Source organism: Onychomys torridus, chromosome 7, assembly GCF_903995425.1.
Source record: "Onychomys torridus chromosome 7, mOncTor1.1, whole genome shotgun sequence".
NCBI lineage: Eukaryota > Metazoa > Chordata > Mammalia > Rodentia > Cricetidae > Onychomys > Onychomys torridus.
In genome coordinates this window covers 48,909,301-48,930,162 of record NC_050449.1, presented here as the reverse complement: position 1 = coordinate 48,930,162, position 20,862 = coordinate 48,909,301, and the positions used below count along the sequence as shown (strand labels likewise).

Below are 20,862 nucleotides of genomic sequence, written 5' to 3'. Positions count from 1 at the left end.
GGGGGGGGGACGCCCAAGGTTGCGGTACGGGCGGGAGCCAGTGGAGGGCGGTCCCCGAAGCCGAGGGGAATCCTCAAATATTTATAAGGTTTCCTGTGAGACGCTTCGCGATGGAATATACCTCTTTATCTGGTCGGAAATTTGCCAAAAAGCAGTAAATAATCGAGACAGCAGTGATTAACCTCCCAAAGCTGTACAAGAATTCAGAATTAAACACGTAATCGAATGGTCCTGCTGTCCCTCGGCGGGAAACGTCCGACGTAGTCGCGGTGAGGGCGGCTTCCTCCTGGGGCCCGGGCGTAGCGCTGGAGACTAAAATTCGAACCCGACTTGAAAAAGGTGCTTAGAGCCCTGGAGCAGCGACATTTGCAACCAAATTGCTCACCTAGGGTGACAAAACTACTCCCAAGCTCCGCAGAGCAGAGCTAAGACTTGCTACCCGGTCCTCAGCCACAGCTGCCCCCTCCCCCGTCCCGCCAGACTCTGGCGGTCATGGGCATTACGACCTTGAACCCGGAACTCGGCCTTTATGGGGCCTAAGTCAAGACCTGGCCCTAACCTTAACCTCTGTGTTCCTCAGCCCTTAGCAGCTATGAAAAACATCTGCATCTTTCCCGGTGAATGTAAGAAAGGACATTGTCCTCTAGGTCCCCAATCTTGTCCCTCCTTCAGCTCCAGCGCCTGGGCTCAGCCCTCTGTAGTCACACACCTCATTTAGATACCCAGCTTCCCAGCCGGCAAACTTACCCACCCCAGAGTCCACTTGATGACCCGCTGTCCCTCGAGGTGCTAACCCTCTTGACCAGAGAGCCTGTGCCAAAGGCTGGACCCACCTAGCTAGCATTCCGCCCTGGCTGGGGATTGCTGCTGAAGGCACAGAGAAGCTCGGACCTGGAGCTGCCCAGCCCCACATCTGGATCTGAGTGGAGCGCTTCCTCCTGACCTTGCTTGCTCCGTCACTGCTCTCAACCAAGCTCTGTTTATCTGCATTTTCTACGAACAGTCTCCATCTACAAGGTGCTAGCCTGTAATTGGTCACACAATCCTCATTATAGCACCGAATCTCCGTATTTTAAAGAAAGTTTACTCTTACATCAATCAGACCCCATGGTTAAAAGCCTCTAATCTTCCCTGCATCAGCTTAATAAACTCTGAATTTCCTGCTTTTATCGCAGCTCCATTGGGAACTTATTTCTCTGCAAATACTTACTCATCCATTGTTTTCTCCCTCCAGCGGGCTTCTGTTCGGCTAATTCTTATTCTTTTTTTTTTTTGTGAGCACAACTAACTGCATGGCAGTGTAAGCCCACCCCTAGGCAAAAGTGGCAGAGCCTCACATTTTTCAAGGGCAGTGTTAGAACAATGTGTCACTTAAACCGGCTCTTCCCAGCTCTGACAAGCTTGAGCTTTAACTTACTCCATATTCAAAACAGAAAGGCTGATTTCTGTCCCACGGTCATTCAATATGAAGATTCGCTGGGAATACTGCCACAAAGACTCTGAATTTCCCGAAATTGTGTGACCTTACAGTATGTACCAAACGGTGTAGCCAAAAATTGGTCTGTCTCTGGGATCTTTTTCCTGCCCCCATTCCACAGAGCTAAGCAAATAATTGGTTAAGTCTTCTGAGAAAATCTTATTCTGAAGTGAATCACGTTAAATAATTCTTTTTCCATCCACCTCTTCCCTTGATCTGAGGTTTTACTACTCCTGATAAATGTTAGCAGAAAGTACAAAAGTTGTAATTGTCACAGGTAATTTAATTTACCAGGAAATCCCTACTTCATTACAAAAGATATTTAAAGATGACCTGGGAACCAGTAAAATTGATATTTATTAATGTAACTAACTGTAGATCTGATACCTTGCCAAGGACATTGCAAGCTTTTCCCCTGGGAACTTGAGAACACCACACACTCCTTTGGGTAATGGGAGAAAGTTTGTGATGTCTCATACATGTTAGTGCAGTGACCACTTTAACCTGGATAATTTCCCAAGGTAATAAAAGGCACACACGAGTGTTGAAGTCAAACTGGATGTTTGTTTGTTTAAGCTATGAATGAGGGAAAAGTAGTAACTAGGTATGTAGGTGTTTGTAAAATACTGCACCCTGTCAAAAGCAAAATGTGCTAATAATGAAATTCCCTAAGGGCCCGTTCCTTTTTAATAAAAAAAAAAGTGAAAGCCCAATATTCTGATAATCAAAAGTAAGATTTATTTAAGTTTCGTTTTCTATCCAATAGCCAACCAGATACAAAAAAGAGAAATCTGTATTTCTCCTTGGGAGGGAATGGTCTAAGTTAAGGGAATGACGCCTCAAAGAGCCAGCCTTGAGAGGTAAAGCTGGCCCTAATTAACTCTGTATCTCTCTCTCTCTCTCTCTCTCTCTCTCTCTCTCTCTCTCTCTCTCTCTCTCTCTCTCTCTCTCTCCCTCCCTTATCTCTACATTTGCAGACCGTTTCCTAAATCTCCAAGAAAGCGAATCCCTCCCCTTTTTAAGTGCAAGCATCATCTTGACTTTCAGGAAGTAAACTATAAAGATGGTTCGATTTTCCCACCTCTTCTCATTTTCTTTAATGGTCAGGAAGCCCTCCATCCTTAACTGGTGCTATGGGATGGACGGGTGTGAAACTGCTGGACCGCCCAAGACACTGCTTCTAACACAGGGGTCTACTCCTCCTCCATCCCGGACTGCAGTTGCCCTTTGGGTGCATTGGTCAGCGGTCCCCACCTATAAGCTAGGAGGATCACTGTCCCTGACCCCGTTAGTATACTGCACTCCTTCTGAAAACAACAACACCTGAACTAGAAGAGCGCCCAGTGGGGCATTTCACTGTGGGGACAAGGAAATAGAAATGTCAGATTGCTGCAGGATTTATGGGTTGGCTGGTAGATGGCAGCTTTCCGAACAGTCAAGGGAGGGCGAGAGGCTGGCTTTCGAAAAGAATTGTCCCAGACTGCCAAAGGGTTAAATATTTGTAGAGGGTAAAACCTGAGCCTGCCAGGAGTTTTTTCTTTTCTTCTTCTTTTTTTTCCTTCTGCTTGCCCGGGGGGCCTGCTGGAGATTCAGTATCTCTTGGTTATTTCCTGCGATCACTAAAACCAGTTTTCAAGAAAACAAGTCGCAGGGGTTTGAAATGTCACACCAAGTGACCTGGGCACGACATATCCAGGGGCCATCCCCCGCCCCCTCCATTTCGGGCCTGGAAAGAAAATAAACCAAAGACACGCCAGACTGGTTCTGGGTGGACTTATTTTCTCCTGCAGCCGCGATCCTAGCGGGGGCTTGTTGTAGCTCCTTCAGTGTATCGCTTGCAGGTGATGCCAAGCATAGATAAGGAGCCGCCCCGGCCTTCTCCTCTGTCTAGACGGGGGAATTAATAAATGCAGCGAGATTGATCACGTCGCACATCCACTCTGGGGACAGCGCGGAGGACGCGCGGCAGAAATGCAGGGGCGCAAGGTGGGCTTCGCGCCCCCAACCCATCACTCCACAACCGGGGACCAGTCTCCAGGCGTCCTCGCCTGGGGCACAGAGCGGTCCCGCTTCCGGAAACGCCTCAGGGCTCACACTGTACCCGAACCGCCCCGCCCCGCCCCGCCAGCATCCAATAAGTGCCGGGCCCGCCCTGTAGGTGCCCAATCCCCGTCGGGCACGCCCGTCGGCGCCCAATCAGCGTCTGGCCCGCCCGTCGGGCGCCGATTGCCGCAGCACGAGGGCGGGTGGCAGCGGGTGAAGCTGAAACTTCACTTGAAGCCCACTTGGGAAGTGGCGTTCGTCTGGCTCCCCGGGCGCCAACAGCACACAGGAGCGGCAATGGCATCATTGGGTTGTTTTTTATTAAGATCAAAATATTCGTCCCACGATTCGCCTCACAATAAATAACAATAACTTACGTTTGTTCGGCAAAGGCTTTCACTGTCCTCCGTCGACTGATAATTTAAAACATTTTTTTAAAGACAGTCTGGTTTCTACTTTGCCCGGCAGTCATGCGTTTTGGGGATTGTGTCTGTTCCTTGGGGTTGTCCCCTCCTCCTCGCCGCCAGGGCCCGTTCAAAGCCTCGGGTCAGGGTAGGCGAGTTCGGAGCAGTTCCCACGAGGGAGGGCAGCTAGCTCCCTGTAGGGCCCCACGCGGAGGTGGGTTCCCGGGCGAGTGGGGCACCGAGAGGCAGAGTGGCAGCTCCCCACGCAGCGCGGGAGTGGCGAGGGCGGAACTAACCCCGCAAGTTCCAAATTCTAGTTGAGAAAAACAGAAAAGTCCTCGGAGCAGGATTCTCCAGTCCCGGCGGGGCAGGCTGCGTCCCGCTCTTCTGGCTGTCTGGTCGTGGTCGCCTGCCTCTGCCCCCTTGCTTTAAATAACAACAATAATTACAAGGGCCGGAGAGTTTTCGGAGCTGGATAGGCCTGAGCATGGGTGAGTCTCATGCAGGGAGCATGCGAGGTCCGCGGGCTGGCAGCTAGGGGTCCCCGCTCACGTCTCCACGGGACTCGGCACCATACTGTTGGGGGTGTCCGGGAGCTGTGAGGACAGAGAGGTCACGTCGCTGCCGGAGGAGTTGCCTAGGGAGCCAGACTCGGAGAAGGAGACCTGGGAGGGCAGAGACACCAGGGTAGAACAAGTGAGCACACGCCCAAGCCTCTGCTCCTGGGTCACCTGCTCAGAGACCCGGTGTGTTCCTTGCAGACAAGCCGCCAGCTGAGTAAACCCTGAGGCGAGGGATGTCAGGTCCCCACTGGCACAGGAGGATTGGGGCCGGGTGAGAGACATTAAGACCAGGTTTAGTGTCAGCAGCAAGGTTGCAGGCCCAGCAGGCTTTCCCCATGGCCAGGTCTGGACCCGAGACCCCTGTCCCATGCAAAGTCCCCTCCACTCCACTCCCACTGGGCAGCTAGCTCGGGGCCTCACCAGCTGTTGAAAGGCGGGTTGGTCCAGGTCACTTTGGAGCGCGAACTCGCTGAGCGCTTTCCAAGGAGGCTGGTAGGTCTGCACCTCAACAGCGCTGCCCTGCACCGCGGTCTCATGGCGGATGGGACTGCCCGCCACCAGAGGCGTCCCGGTCAGTCCCTGGAGGCTCTAAGGGGCAAGCAGAGGCACAAGGCATTAGAGTTAGGTCTTGGCTTTTACACCACTTTTGAGCATGGAGCCCCAGGCTCTCGATCTGAGGATTGCATTGATGTGAGGAGGCACACTTGACTGCACACAACGAATCCCCATTCCGCAGTGAGATACCCCAGGACAAACCTGCCATCCGTTTCACGCTAGGAGCCAAACACCAGGCTTTATGCCCTTCCCTAGCCAGGTATGGGGCGGGGGGAGCTGAGATCGAGGGAAGCCTAACAAAGAAAAGGACCACCTGGTTATCTCTGCGCCTAAGACCCCTCAACTCTGGGCCGTCGCTGGCACAAGATACCGTCGCCAACCACCGCAACCTGAACGCCAAGGCCAGCCTTTCTCCTAAGATGTGGGCGCCACTCTACGCGGAGAGTCCAGTTCCGCCTAGGTCTCCCCCAGAAACAGGCCTCGGAATGCCCCTGCCCCTCCGCCCGCCCCCGCCAGCACCTCACCGCCTTGTCGTTGTGCTGCTGCTGCTGTAGCTGCTTCATGAGGATGGACTTCTTCTTGTCTTTGCAACGCTTGTTCTGGAACCACACGCGGATGACCCGTGGGCTCAGCCCGGTCATCTCCACTAGCTGCTCCTTCATGAGCGCGTCGGGCCGCGGGTTGGCGGCGTAGCACGTCCGCAGGGTGTGCAGTTGCTTCTCGTTGAGAACAGTCCGCACCCTGGTCGTCTTCTCTGCCTGCTTGTGCACGTGCGTGCGCAGCGAGGGCTGTCGTCCGGACCCGGCATCTGCGGGAGCCAAACAGAGGCAGCAGGGTGTCGGATGGGCAGCCAGTCATTCTCCCCAAGATTTCGTTCCCCTCTGATTCCGTTCGTTTGGCTATTGTTCGTCTCCCTCTCCATCCGTTCGCCTAACCCAAAGGGAGTATGCTTTTTGTTCTGTCCCTGGCTCCCAAGCCGGGTTGCCTCGCAGCAGCGATCTCCGGAGTCCTGCAGGGCTCTGGAATTCTGCTCTAGGCCGCTGCAGTACTAGCAGACCCTAGGAAAACCCAAAGCCTTCTGGAAGAAGGTGGGGTTTTCGGGGAAGAGGTTCCGTGCGACTCCGGCGGGGAAAGAGAAGAGTCGGGGGTCTGGGTCACAGCACAACTCCCAGACTGAGAAACTCTTCTGCTCCTAAGGGCCTGCTCCAGCCGGTCTCGCCCTTCCTAACACTCTGGAACAGGGAAAATCCCGACTTGAGACAGCAAAGGCCTTCTGGGTACAGAATGGTTCCTTCCTGGCTGTCTGCCCTGGAGCTTGGGCCGGCCCCGAGATTCTTCCCTTCGCTCTGGGTTCCCTAAGCCCCTGGTGCCACTGACACCCACATGGAACAGCCTTAAGCCTACATTTTCACAACAAAGGGGAGCCCCTGGGCCATCTTAGATGGGGTTCCTTAACACCAATTCCACTCTGTTTTGCTCCAACCTGGTCTACACACCCAGTGGATATTAGAGGCACTGTTTACATTGATGTCCCCTCTAGGCATTTCTAAGTCTAGGTAAACATTTACAAATAGCCCACCCAGACCAATTTCCTCCTTCTACAGTGTGGAAACTGAGAAATCGAGAGGGGCGGAGCCCTGGGGCCACACAGCACGGAGAGGCGAGGTCTACAACTGTCTGAGCCGCAGACCTCCTGTCTCCCTGGAGCTGGGGTCTCTGTTGCACCTTCTCCACCTGCTTCGGGTCAACACTCAGTCTGAGCAACTCCTGGTTAGGACACCTATCATACCATTGAGGGTTATTCGGTAAACTCCCTGAATCTTTATGCTAGCCTGACGTCCTAACAAGAACACAGGCAGGCCCCTCTTTTGCAAGGCTGGCCTTCTTCCGTAGGCTCCGGGACGGATACCATCTTTTCTCCCTGACGATAACCTGTTCATCAAAGGAATTCGAAATACAACCCAGACAGGCAACGCCTGGGATTCTGGATCTTCCTCCGCTCTCCGAACCCTAGCATTGTGTCCTACATCGTCCGGGCCACCGAGAACCCAACTCCTGAAGCTCGCACGCTCACACACATGAAATATTCTCCCCGACACGTAGCCGGATTCCCAGCGCCAGAGCCTCTCACACCAGCTTCCCGTTGGAACCTGGGCGGCCGGCTACACACTCACTCGCACATCCCACCGACACGGCGCGGCTCCGCGGGCCGGGTGAGCGGCTTACCAGGCAGATGCAGGCCGCGGGCGCCGGGGAGCGGGCCGGGGCTCCGCGGGCTGCCGGCCGCAGCGCGCTCCAGCAGGAGGCCGTGGTCGGCTCGGCAGAGCAGCTCGTGCTCCCGCAGCGAGAACTCGTCTCCCGGGAGCAGCTGGCGGCTGCACACGGAGCAGCGGAAGCATTCGATGTGGTACACGCTGTCCCGCGCCCGCATCACCAGGTCGCTGCTGCTGAAGCCCACCTGGCACTGGGCGCACTTGATGCCGAAGAGCCTGCGGGCCCGGGCGCGGCGGGTGTCAGCGTGGGGACCCGGGACCGGGACGCGTAGCCGTGTCCCCCAGCCCACGGGGGCCGAACCCGGGGTCCCGCCGGCTCACCTGACGTAGTCCCGCTTGCAGTAGGTTTTCCCGTCTCTCACGAAGCACGTGCACGTCTCGTCCAGGTACTGGCTGCACTCGGCGCACTTGAGGCAGGCGGCGTGCCACTCGAGGTCGGGCGACACCCGAAGGATAAACTGGTCGTGGATCTGACTCCCGCAGCCCACGCACATGGCCGTCCCGGGCTTCTCTAGCGGGGAAGGGCGCAGGGCCCGCGTCAGGCCTGGCTGCCGACCCCGGCCGGCCTCGGCCGCTGCAGCCCCAACCCAACCCTCTCTCGCGCTCTCCTCTCCCGCTCTTACTCTTAGAAGTGCGACCACAAGGGACCGGAAAGCTTTCGGAAGATTTAGAAAATAGTAAACGAAAACAACACACTCTCCTGACATTTCCGTTATCACCGTCTTTGAACACGCGCGTCGTATCGGTTCAGATACAAACAGAACTAACGGGAGGCAGGCGACAGCACAGGGACACCGGGGAGCCCCGGACGCCTCCGCGTCCACACTGTCGGCCAAGCCCGGATTTCCGCCCGCTCACAATGACTCCCTCCTATCTATCCCAACATCGATACCGCAGCTTTCAGCGCTGTCCGCGCTCAGCTTCTTCGACAGATCTTAATTTAAACACCTCAGATCAAGCGACTGAGATCTCTCTAGCTTTGAAAGACCGAAAGACAAGCAAACAGAAAAGAAACTCATCTATCTCCCTAAATCAAACCTAATCGTCCTAACAGAAAAGAGAAAGAATTCACGGACTGAGGTCAGTTCAGCCGGCTTGGGAAATAATGTCTAATTATAAAATAAAACAGCAGGATTCCAAAGGATAAACACTGCTACAGTCGAAATGCATTGGGTTTTTTTTTTCTTTATTCTCTCAAGTATTTTGTCAAATAGAAGCCACTTGTAGAATCCGCTAAACATTCTTCTGCATTGGAAACGTTGCATATTAAACACGCATACACACCCACACACACAGAAAGACTTACTCTTGGAATGATCCCCCATAGCACCCAGAAAAGGATAATGAAAAATAATATCCACCATGCAGAGAGAAGTGTACGCAAAGCGTGCGGCCGGGGGCAGAAGGACCAGGGTCGCGCGCCCAGCCTCTGCTCTTTGCTAACTAACTCCTGCCCCGCGGAGTTGAAGGGGCGATTCCGCACCGGCCCGCACGCAGCATGACGTCAGCACGCACTCGCCCGGGGCCCGAGCTGGAGGCGGGACCTGTAGCGTCACCCAGCACCCCCACCGCCGCGGGGAATGCAGGGGAGGTGATGGGGACCCGGAGGGTGGGCTTGGGGAGAGCCCGAGGCGCCGGCAGATTGGCTGCAAGGAAGTGGGCAAGCTCTGATTGGTTCGGAGTGAACAATGGAGCGCAGCCCCCTCCCCCGAAACCTTCCAGGATCCGCTCTGCGGCCCCGGGTCCCGCAATCGCTGGGAAGCCGCGTCTCCACCCAGCGAGCTCTGCCGCAGCGCCGCGCTTCCTTTGGACTTGGCGGGGAGGTTGCCCTAGTCGCTCTCTAGCGGGGTGATGGACACCTGGGGATAGATGGGAGCCCTCGCTCCCTTCAAAGTGCTTTTCTTTTATAATTTTTAAATTAAGAATTCCTCCTGGGGACGACAGAACTAAGGGACAAAAGGGGATCCGATGGGGCGCGACCATCACTGGTCCAGCGGGCCACTTTCTCCCCCGTGCGCCTGAGCCTTTGTTCGGCGGGGTCCAAGTTAGAGAGAACGGGTAGGAAATGACCACCTGGGTCTGGATAAACTCTATTCGGACTTTCCCACCCGCGCCGCCTGTAGAAAACTCGATGTTGCAGGTGGGTAAAGCCAGAAGGAATCCAGAGACTCTAGCCAAGGTCCTGCTTCCACCCTCGCGGCGGCTCTGTCTCCTCCCTCATCTTTTTCGCCTTTTTGGTTGAGTGGACGCCGATTCCCACCCCCTTCTTTCTCCACTCCGCTGCTTGGTTCCTTCTAAGAACACTGTTGAGATGTGTTACACTTCCAGAATAAACGATTTTCCCGAACTCTACTTTTGGATTTCACAAACCAATTACAACGCAAATAATCAGAAACAAATGTGGGGCGAGGGGTAATTCGCTATCTTCCCGATGGCTCTTTAATCCTTAGAAAATCTGCAACTTCTAAAGAGTCAGGGGGTTGTGGTTTCTTTTCCTTCACAAAAATCGCCATGAGTTTTGTTTGAAAGGGTTGACAGACAAATCGGTGAGTTCTAAACAGCGTTTATCCAACGATGGTCTGGAAGTTCCCCACCCCCATTTTAAAAGGACACGAAGAACTTGATGCCTCTCTAGGTGGGGTGCGGGTAGGCTCCTGGGATCGAGTGTCTCCACCCAATCCTATATCCGGACTCGGTTCTCCACCGGCCTCTCCGGCTGAGCGAATTAGGGCGCGGCGATCCAACTGCTAATAGCCGGAGGCTGTTGGGCTGGGAAACGGGTGCAGCCCAGAGCACAGGAGACGCTCTGCAGAAAGTCGGGGTTAGGTAGGCCCTGCCCTGGATGCACAAAAATCGCTCCTCCGCGGTGATTCAACGCAGGAAGCAATCCTCTGGCACCTCGCTCAACAGCCGGGTTCCTGCGGCATTTGACCCCCACCTCCACCTTTGGAGCGCCGGTGCTCTCACGGGACCAGGTGTTATGTCACAGCCTACAAGCCCCTGACAACAGGTCGACCCCTCCCCATCTCTCCTGCTGGCGCCCCAGCAGCTCTCGGTCTCTGTGAGCAGCTGTGTCAGAGGCTGGGGCCCTGCTAAGCTTGCTAGTAAACCACAATCCACGAGGAAAGGAAGGAGCCCTGAAGCATTGCGCTGGCCGCTGAGCAGAGCCCTGTGTGACTTGGGGTGTTTCATCCTCCTTCCCTCACTTTTCCTCATCTGTAAAATGGGATGATACTTAGAACGGCTATTTTTGCTTTGTAAAGATTGAACTAGTTTCAGGAAAAGCCTTAGCATCCTACCTGGTACATAGTAGTTGCTCAGTGGTAACCATAGCGGCTCTTTCTGTGTTGGGAGTCTGTATAAGCAAGCATGCCTTTCCTGGAGAGGTGCCTGTGTGGGCCTCGCTGGAAGTGGGGTCTAAAGCACATCTCTGCCTGTTGACTTGCCCAATGGTTGGTTTGTGAATGTGATGTGTGCTCGCTCTGTGTGCCTGCTGTGCAGGATGGGAGGTCAATCTCCGCTCTAGGTGTGGTCTTTGTTTATTGGTGTTGTCAGTGAGTGGGCTCTGCACTGTGCCTGCTGTGTGGGAAGCTCCAGGCACACCAGGACATTGTCCCCTCACCCTGCACCCCAAGACAGTCCTAGGTCATGCCTGGCTCTCCTTACCCCTAAGATCCTACAAACCTTTTGGGTACTGGCTCTCAGGAGGGAGCAAATCTCAGCCAGACTCCTAGGCTCAACCTTTAATCCTCTCCTGCCTATCAAAAGTCCCCCTTTCTAACAAGAAACTCAGTCTATACTAAGAAGACTTCGGAGACACTCACCTCCTTCATATCTCTGAAAAACCATTTTCCAGGTCCCTCAATGTGGGCCTCCTGGGTCACGGAGTCCAGTGCTGGCATGGAAACACACGGGTCTTTCACCCTGCCTGCTCTGCCCCTTGATAACACCCAAAGTCCCCTTCCAGAGGGACAGGGTGGTCTTCTCTCCATACCCCTGGCTGTGGCACTCAAGAGTTCTTTCTCCTCCTTTCTTGTGCTTGTTGGGAGCAGTGCCAAGAGCCCTCCCCTCAGCTAGGACATGGGAAGACTTAAGGGCTAAACAAGAAGCTTCCGGAATGCGTCCCCATTCTATCACTTAGTGTGCTCACAGTTGGCCCAGGTGCAAAGGTCCCTGAGAAAGCAGATGGCCTCACTCTATATGACAACAGCCCCCCCTTCTCAGAACAAGCCTTGCCTGAGGGAAGAGGCAGTAGGATCCTCAGCCTGTGGCCAGGGAGTCACCTACACAGGCCAGGAGATGAAAACAAACTGGCTTTTATGTGGTTTTCTGGGTGTTGTTGTTGTTGTTGTTGTTGTTGTTGTTGTGTGTTTAGTCAGTCTTTCCATCCTTTCTCCCTGTTTCCTTCCACCTGGAACCAGGAGGCAGGACACACTCTTGGGGACTCTCCTGGGCCCTTGTTTGAGAGTGAGTGGTTCGTGTTCCCCATGACTGACAGTACATGCATGCACAGATCCCAGCTCAGGGACCCAGAGAGCCCTTGCCAGCCTGCACATGCACAGTCCTGCAGACACACAAACACCATCCCCTTCCTGTTCTTACCCCTTCCTTTTCCATAGATTGACAGGTGTAAAAAGGAGTACTGGTCGTGGTAAAACCATCACCGTGGCCAGTACAGGAGAGTCTCAGGATCTTGTGTTTCAGCATACCTCACAGAAATCCTAGGGACGAGTTGCTGTGGTACAGTTACCCCTACCTCACAGCTGAGGGACTGTGGTGCGGGAAGGCTAGGTAACTCAGACCAGGTTAGACAACCGACTGAGAGGCAGTCTTTGGAGCAGGCTCTCGGTGTCTAGTGCCCGCTTGTGGATTCACTGATGTGTATTGCCTCCCAACACTCACAGAGGAAGCCGCTGGTAGTGGAAGGAGCCTCAGTCTACACCCTGGATAACTTTTCATCACTGTAACAACATAGTCAACAACAACAAAAAAAAAAGTTAAACTCTGACAGTTTCAGAGTTTTTAGTCCATGGTTAGCCCTGTTGCTCTAAGGCTGCAGTAAGCAGAGTGTCATGACAGAGAGGGCAGGACAAGTTGCTTACTTCATGGCAGGACCCCTGGTGGTGACGGGGAGCAGGGGTGGGTAGAAGGTGGAGGGTAGCAGGGCAGGCCCCGGACAAGATATGCCTTTCATAGACACCTGAAGTGTCCTATCTCATTCATCCAGGCCCACTTCCGAATAGTCCATCAACTACAACCTTATCAATGGACTTACCTTTTGGTTAGATCAGAGTACCCCAGGATCCAGCACCTCCCTACAATTCCATCAGCTGGACAGAAACCCTCAATACATGAGCTATCTGGGGAGAAAATTTAAATCTACACCATAATAATATTAGAGAGGAAACTAAGGTTTATTACGCAACCTCTAAATGACAGTCCTAGAGCTGACAGCCAGGTTCCCTGACCCAGGCCAAGGCATTTCTGCTGGAGTGCCTGCCTGAGGATGCCGTTCTGCCCTTGTCCAGGCCTGAGACCACCTCTCAGACGGCCTCACCAGGCTGCCTCTTGCTCCTGCTCCACCCTTCCAAATCCACTTTCACAGATCTTCCTTCTCTTACAAACACTGTTGGAGATGTCAGCATTGGTGGCTTTACCACCATAGGCTTCTGGAGGTGGAGACCAGGGCACCATGCCTCAGGGAAGCAGTTGTGGCCTGGGGAAAAGAAGAAACTTGGCCAATTGGGATGAGGCATGGGTGTGGGGGGGGAGTCTGATATTGATAGCCAAATCTCCTCCTCCCTCTACTACGCCTGTCTTTCCTGCCCCTGTGAACAGAGAGGTACCTATGGCCAATCCTTCTCTCCCCTTAATATTTCCTGAGCACTTGCTGTATGGAGAATGGGCCCTGGGCTTAGGATCAACTAAGACCCCATTTAAAGCACCCAGACACCTCCTAAACAGGATTAGCCACATAATTCACAGACCCCACTGAAATGAAATTGCTGGACTTCCTGCTCAGACATTGCTAAGAATTTCAAGACCCTGACGGCAGAGTGGAAAGCCTTCTAACAGCACAGGCTTTGGTCCCACAAAGCCAGCTCAGCCTTGCAGCACTGGGGCAGGTTCTGTTATCATCTTTAAGCAGCTCAAAATCAATACCTTCATAAGCCAATACAATTAGTGAGAGAGAGGACTGAGACTCAAGCCCGCTGCAGGCCGTCAGATGAGTCATGAGCTGTGGTGTGCCCAGATGGAAATGTTTTTGTGTTGTTTGTTACTTGTTTATAGTGGACAGACACGGGATAAACCCTTCCATATTTAAACAAACAAGCAATCCCACAGTCTATAGCACTCTTGTCTTTGGAGCAGTCACTCTGGGAGGGTGGAGGTGAGAGGTGGCTAACAAAATCACCACGGGGTCACTATAGAAGATGGAGACAAATGAACACTTTTGTTATACACACACACACATCTGGTTTGCTCTAAATCACACCCTCAACAGCAGCTGGAGGAATACAGAGAGAGCTAGAACCCAGACTTGCTGCTTGATCATGGAATGGGGAGGCAGCTACTATGGGGCTGGATTGGGGGGGGGGGAGCTGCAGTTCCCCATCTTTCCATAAGGGGGAAATAGGCTAGCTCAGCATGGCCTGGGAGTGGTTCCCAGCAACTTGATCCAAGGCACCAGGCAGGCTTGGAGCTAGGTACTTGTTTGTGTCCTTAGTTGTTTAGTTTTGTTTTCTGAGACAGGGTCTCATGTACCCCAGGCTAGCCTCAAACTCATTAATGTGTATAATCCACACAAGGCTCATGATCCTCCTGACTGTACCTCCTAAACACTAGGATTACAGGCATGTATCATCAGACCCAGGTTGCATGTCCAATAACAACACTGCTATACCCAAATTAGAGGAATCGTCAGCACAAGCATTAATGCTACCTTTTAAATTTTTATTTATACAGCAGGACAATAGAATAATTTTATTTATTTTCTTTTTATTTGTGTGTCTGTATGAGTACATGTCACATGAGTGCAGGAAATCACACAAGCCAGAAGAGGATGCCCTGGAGCTGGAATTTGGGGCAGTTATGAGATGCCACATGAGGGTGCTGGGAAACAAGCCCCACCCTCTGCAAGAGCGGCAAGCATTGCATTCCTTTTTTTTTCCCCCCTCATCTATTTATTTTCCATACCTGACACAGACAATTCCTCTTCCTCATTCCCTCATCCCTCCTCTCAAACCCTTCCTCTTCCTTCTCCATCCAGGACAGGGCAGGTCTCCTCTGAGTATCAACAAAACATGGCATATCAAGTTGCAGTAAGACTAAGCACCTGTCCATGTGATAAGGCTGGGTAAGGCCACCCAGTGTGAGGACTAGAGTCCCAAAAGTCAGTAAAAGAGTCGGAGACTGCCCCTGCTCCCACTGTCAGGAGTCCCACAAGAGGACCAAGCTACACAACTGTAACATACATGTAGAGTGCCTAGATCAGTCCCACACAGGCTCCCCGGTTGTCCGTTCAGTCTCTGTGAGCTTCTGTGAGCCCAGGTTAGTTGATTGTGTGAGCCTTCCCATGGTGTCCTCGACCCCTCCAGCTCCTACAATCCTTCTCTTCCTCCTCCTCAGGATTCCCAAACTCTACCTAATGTTAGGCTCTGGGTCTCTGCATCTGCTTCCATCAGTTGCTGGATGTCGCCTCTCTGGTGACAACTGGGCCAGGCACCAATCTGGTCAAAAATGACTAGTTCAGGCTAGTTATCCACCACTGCTAGGAGTCTAAGCTGGAGTCCTCCCCATAGACTCCTGGGAGATTCCTCTGCACCAGGCTTCTGCCTGACTAGGAAATGTGCCCCCTCCACAAGCATCCCCTCAGCACTCCCCCCTTCTGTGCGGATCCCTGCCTGATCCCTCCTGTTCCCATCCCCACCTGCCCTCAGTCCACTCATGAAATCTCTTCCATTTCCCCTTCCCAGGGAGATCTGGGTGTCTTCCCATAAAGCCTCCCTGTTACCTAGTCTCTCTGGGTCTGTGGATTTAATCAGTTAGCCTTTATTGTACAGCTAATGTCCACTTATGAGTGAGTGCACACCATGTTTGTCTTTCTCAGTCTAGGTTACCTCACTCAGAATGATTTTTTTCTATTTGCCTTCAAATTTCCTGGTAACCTTGTTTTTAACAGCTGAGTAATACTCCATTGTGTACATGTACCACATTTCCTTTATCCATTCCTCAGGAGAGGGGCATCTAGGTTGTTTCTAGGTTCTGGCTATTACAAATAAAGCTGCTATGAATGTAGTTGAGCAAGCGTCCATGTGGTAAGGTTGAGCATCCTTTGGGTAGATGCCCAGGAGCAGTAGAGCTGGGTCTTGTGGTAGGTTGATTCAAGAGCAGCAGAGCTGGGTCTTGTGGTAGGTTGATTCAAGAGCAGCAGAGCTGGGTCTTGTGGTAGGTTGATTCCCTGTTTTCTGAGAAAGTGCCACACTGACTTCCAAAGCAGCTGCTCAAGCCGCAGCCAGCATTTTTAACAGCTGAGCAATCTCTCCATCCCATAACAGAATATCGCACTAAGGTCTGACATTCTCCAGGATGTGTTGGGTTTAAATTTTGCAAACTTGAGGGCCTGTGTTTGTGGTCGCTTGCATCTATCTGTGACAAATGGAAAACTATCTCAAACACAAGACTTTCCTCTCATCAAAGCTATTGTCCTTTTAATGGCTTTTAGGAATATCTTCTATTCTTTCCAACACATATTTACAAGAAATTAAATATATGATTTTTTTTTTCTCCTGACAAGAAGCTGAGATTCTTGTCCTGTTGCCTAGTCATCACCTTGCATCAAAACAAGAAATACAACAGCACCCAGTAACGAGCTCTGGTCAAGGCCCCTGAAGCAGAGGCATTGCTCTGGGTACCCAGTTGTTGCAAAACGTCTCCAGGAGGTTTGAGTTGCCGGCAGGTTCCCAAATTAAGTAACACAGGAGACAACAGAATCTGGGTTGTCACCTCGCTGCTGAGGAGACTGTCCAAGATCTAATCATGGACAGACTGTGATTAGCGATTAGTGAGATTGGGATGGGCATTAGCCCACTGCAGGAGGGAATCCAGCCAGGTGCTCGCTCATCCGCTAGGAATGTGTAATTGGTTTGGAGGCAGCAGATTTTGCCCCCTTTCACAGGCTGAGTTCTATTTTGATCAACTTGAATTATGGACAATGTGTGTTATTTATAGCTGCCTTAGACATGCCTTATGGTTGAGAACAAAATCATAATGCTCCCCTTGTTGAAACCTCATTCTGCTGAATGGCAGCATCACTGCTTACAGAGAGAAGAGATTTATCACTTACGCTACAACATCAGGAGAGTCCAGGCAGTGCAGCAGGGTCAGGGCCAGGAGGCTGGCTAATGCTTGAAGGGTGGCTCTGCCCTTCATGGGATTTCAGCTGAGGCAGAGTGAGGGATGGGGGGGCGGCGGGGGTGTGTGTGTGGAGAGATAACCAGATAGCAGGTGGCCAGTAAGGCCTGCTGTTTGCCAGAGGTGGTATTTGAGTTTGCTTACGGAGAGAAAGCTGCCAGCTTGTGGGAAGGGAGGAAGGAAGGATGGCCTGCTGCTGGAGCGGCAGAGAGAGATGTGGTTTCCTTCCACGCAACCTCTAGGTGCTGGGGCTGACTGGGACTACATACACCACATGCATCTAGGCTTCTTTCGGAGGGTAGGAAAATAATCCCAGCTAAAACTAGTACAAAGAGGAAGTGATTTGGTTCAAACAGGAGCAAATCTTATGTAGACCCAAGAGTTGGGTGATCTGGGTCTCAACCTCATCAGCAACAACTTGTTTGTTTGTTTCTCTGCTCTGTTGTCCACACATCTGGCTCCAGGCTAAGAACTGTTATTCATGGTCTGCAAGTGGCTGCCAAAACAGCAGGACCAGATAGATGCCTCCTTGTTTGCAACCAGTGGGAAAAGATGCCTTGTTTTCAGAACCCAGAAAACCTCTTTTCTCTTCACCAGCCCAAACTGGAGTAGAGTTGACCATTTCTGAAGCAGTCACAGGCAAGGAACTTGGAGTTCCCTTATGGGCCCAGACCAAGCAGCACAGGTACAAACAGTGAGTGCCAACAAAAGTTTATGAACGAGCTTTTTAGGGACAAAGACTATTTGCCTGTTAGTCTACAGTTTACAACAGAATTTGTTATTTCTTTCCTGACACAGAGGCAGTGTTGCAGTCCGTAACTTTTATTTGTAGTGTTGAGGACTGGAACCAGGGCCTCATCCATCCCAAGCAAGCTCCCCACCTCTGAGCTCTTGCCTCAGTCCTAGGCATTGCATTGTGTCAAACTCTGACCACCCATGGTGGAGTAAGAAAGTAAAAATAGGTATCTCTCTTATAATATAGCAGTGGACAAGAATAAAAATATTCAGTGAGGCAGTGGCGCACGCCTTTAATCCCAGCACTTGGGAGGCAGAGCCAGGTGGATCTCTGTGAGTTCTAGGACAGCCTGGGCTACAGAATGAGTTCCAGGACAGCCAAGGCTATGCAAAGAAACCCTGTCTCAAAAACACAACAATAACAAAAAAGAAAGCTTGTCTCAAAAAAAAAAAAAAGAATAAAAATATTCTAGAGTTAGTATATTCTAAATGAAAACACTAAAAGTCTTGTCATTAATTTAACAAGAAATGTCTCAGGTCAACATGAAGAAAACTGTCTTAGCCAGGGTCACAGGAAAGAAAGCAAATGTATAACAGTGTCAAAGCATTTTCCGGTATGTGTTATAGGAGATCACCTCTCTCCTAATTAATCAATAGATGTATAAATCTATAAAAACAAACCAGTATAGTACAAATATAATTAAGTTGCCAGTGGAGTTTGACAAGATAATTCTGAAGACAAAATGAAGGAGAACAGCTTCAGGAGAAGGAAGCAAGTTTGTAAGTTTATCAAAGAAAAGGTGATTTTTTTTTTTACTACATATACAAATGTATGGTAAAATCCTAACAGGGAGACAGTAGACAGACTAAAGTAGACTTGGGAGACTGAACGGACAGCTGGGAAAAGCCAAACTACCAGTGTGTGTGAAGGAACTCTCCCAGGCCCCACCCCTGCATGACTGCTGAGAAGGAGAAGCACTCTTCTCCAGAGATGACCCCCAATACGTTATCCAGCCCTAAGTGGTCAGCTCTAAAGCCATGTGCCTGCAGACCCTGCAGTTTGTAGTCTATACACAGATGTACGTATACACATGGAACAATAAGAACTATGAAGTCGAGATGGGGAACATAAGAGGAATTGGAGGGGAGAGTATGGGATGGAAATGATGTAAACACAGTACTCATGTATGAATTCTTAAAAAAACAAGCAATGTTTTTTAAAAGACAACACTGGATTTTTTGTTTGTTTGTTTTTCGAGACAGGGTTTCTCTGTGTAGTGTTGGTGTCTGCCCTAGATCTCACTCTGTAGACCAGGCTGGCTTCGAACTCACAGAGATACGTCTACCTCTGCCTCCCAAGTGCTAAGATTAAAGGCATGTGCCACCGCAGCCCGGCTAACACTGGACTTTTCACTTGATAGTTATTACATGGAAAGTAATTGACCATACAGTAGACAATCCCTGCGTGCTTGAGACTGTCCCAGGCCCCCTTGCATAGACTCGTGCACTGTTACTGAACTTCTCACCCACAACCTGGTAGACACTGTTGATACATTGGAAGATAGATTTCTTTGTACACCGTTTACCAAAGTCTTCTTCACAGGAATTCAAGATTCAAAGGGATGACATAAACATAAGGTACCATGTAAGCCTATATGTGTCTCCTACAACCCGCAGGAACCCGGCCCTCCAAGTGCCATTGGCAAGAAGACCCTGGGTGGGAAGACACACAGATTGCAGCTGTTCATTGTTTATGACAGACAAGGGGTGGGATCCTGATAGAAGTCTCAATAACACACCAAGAGTTCAACTATGAGTAAGAAAATGGTGGACAACAACAGGAACAGGCTTGAAGGAAGAAAACCTCTGATCAACATGGAAGACCTGAAGTCCTGTAAGTGGTGTTAGTTATCTAGGCTAGGTAACAAATCACTACAAATTCAGTGGCTTAAAGCAACACACAGCCACGATCTTACAGGTTTGGTGTTTTTAAAATTTATTTATGCGTGTATTTTATGTATATGAGTGCTCTGTCTTCATGCACACCAGAAGAAGAAATCTGATCCCACTACAGTTGGTTGTGAGCCACCATGTGGTTGCTGGGACTTGAACTCAGGACCTCTAGAAGAGGGAGCCATCTCTCCAGCCCCATCTTACAGTTTTCCTAAGTCAGAAAGCCGGACTTGGCTGAGATGGGTTCTCTGTTCTGGATATCACAAGGCTGAGGCCCAGGATGCGGCTGACTTCATTGTCATACCGAGGGCCAACAAAGGAAGGGCAGACTTCCAGGTTCCTTCAGATTGGTGACAGAACTCATGTCCTTACAGCTTTATTTTATGACAGTCAGCATGTATCTTCAATTCTGAGAGACAAAGACAGGAAGAGACAGAGACAGACAGACAGACACAGAGATACTATGGTTTTAGCTTTGAGCCACGCTCTAGAACTTGTCTGTTTATGTATGTAGGTAATCTCCCTTTTGATTAACAAAAATTCAACTGATTAGGGATTCTAATAACTTCTGAAAAATCCTTCCCTTTCTTTAGATTCTATTCATTAGAGGGAAAGTCACGATTATTTAAGGGTACTGTGCAATGTCCACTAGATAGCTTATTTGTCACATGGACACCTCCTAGAGTCATTTGGAGGAAGCCTAACTGAAGGATTGCCCAATCAGATTGGCCTATGGGTGTGTCTATGAGAGACGTCCAGTCTTAATGTGTCTTAATGATTGGAGTGGAAGGTCCCAGCCCACAGTGGCAGGCATGATAGGGCAAGCAGGCCTGGCCCATATAAGACAGCTAACTTTAGCTGGGCAGCAGTGGTGCACACATTTAATACCAGCACTTAGGAGGTAGAGCCAGGCAGATCTCTGTGAGTTCAAGGCCAACCTGGTCTACAGAGCTAGTCCAGGATAGGCACCAAAAGTACACAGAGAAACCCTGTCTCGGGAAAAAAAAAAAAAAGAAAAAAGAAAGAAAGAAAGAAAGAAAGAGAGAGAAAGAAAGAAAGAAAAGCAAAACCAAAAAAAGACAGCTAGCTTAGCAAGAGCCAGAGGACTGGCCAGTAGGCAGCTTTCCTCCATGGTTTCTGCCTCCAGTTTTCTGCCTTGAGTTCCTGCCCTGACTTCTAGAAATGATGGACTGTGACCCAGAAGTATGAGAAGTAACCCTTTCCTCCCCAAGCTGCTTTCGGTCTTAGTGCCCATCACAGGAAATCACTAGAACATAGGGATGGCTCATTGGGGGTCACTTTAGGGGATGTGTGCCATATTAGAAGTCAAAAAAGCAAGGCGCTTTAGCCATATGATTTGCCTGGTGTTGTTTGTTTGTGGGTTTTTTTTGGGGGGGGGGAGTTTTCAAGACAGGGTTTCCCTGTGTAGCTTTGCACCTTTCCTG

The 20,862-nt window shown here is 50.9% G+C and overlaps 1 protein-coding gene across 1 annotated transcript; it reads right to left on the bottom strand.

Annotated features, from left to right (window-relative positions):
* Window positions 1-3,824: 3,824 nt before the first annotated feature.
* Window positions 3,825-8,811, bottom strand: Isl2 (ISL LIM homeobox 2). The gene is made up of 6 exons (XM_036191714.1): window positions 8,622-8,811; window positions 7,637-7,826; window positions 7,269-7,531; window positions 5,567-5,850; window positions 4,908-5,075; window positions 3,825-4,589 (listed from the first exon to the last, which is right to left on the bottom strand). The coding sequence occupies exons 1-6, from the start codon at window positions 8,677-8,679 to the stop codon at window positions 4,473-4,475; spliced, it is 1,080 nt and encodes a 359-aa protein (XP_036047607.1). The 5' UTR covers window positions 8,680-8,811; the 3' UTR covers window positions 3,825-4,472.
* Between the last annotated feature and the right edge of the window lie 12,051 nt (window positions 8,812-20,862).

Excerpts from the sequence above, each read along its gene's own strand:
- Isl2 (XM_036191714.1), bottom strand. The coding sequence starts at position 8,679 with ATGGTGGATATTATTTTTCATTATCCTTTTCTGGGTGCTATGGGGGAT. Across the intron at positions 7,827-8,621 it reads TATGGGGGATCATTCCAAGA|AGAAGCCCGGGACGGCCATG; the intron begins GTAAGTCTTTCT and ends CTTCCCCGCTAG. Across the intron at positions 5,076-5,566 it reads AGCAGCACAACGACAAGGCG|AGCCTCCAGGGACTGACCGG; the intron begins GTGAGGTGCTGG and ends CTTGCCCCTTAG.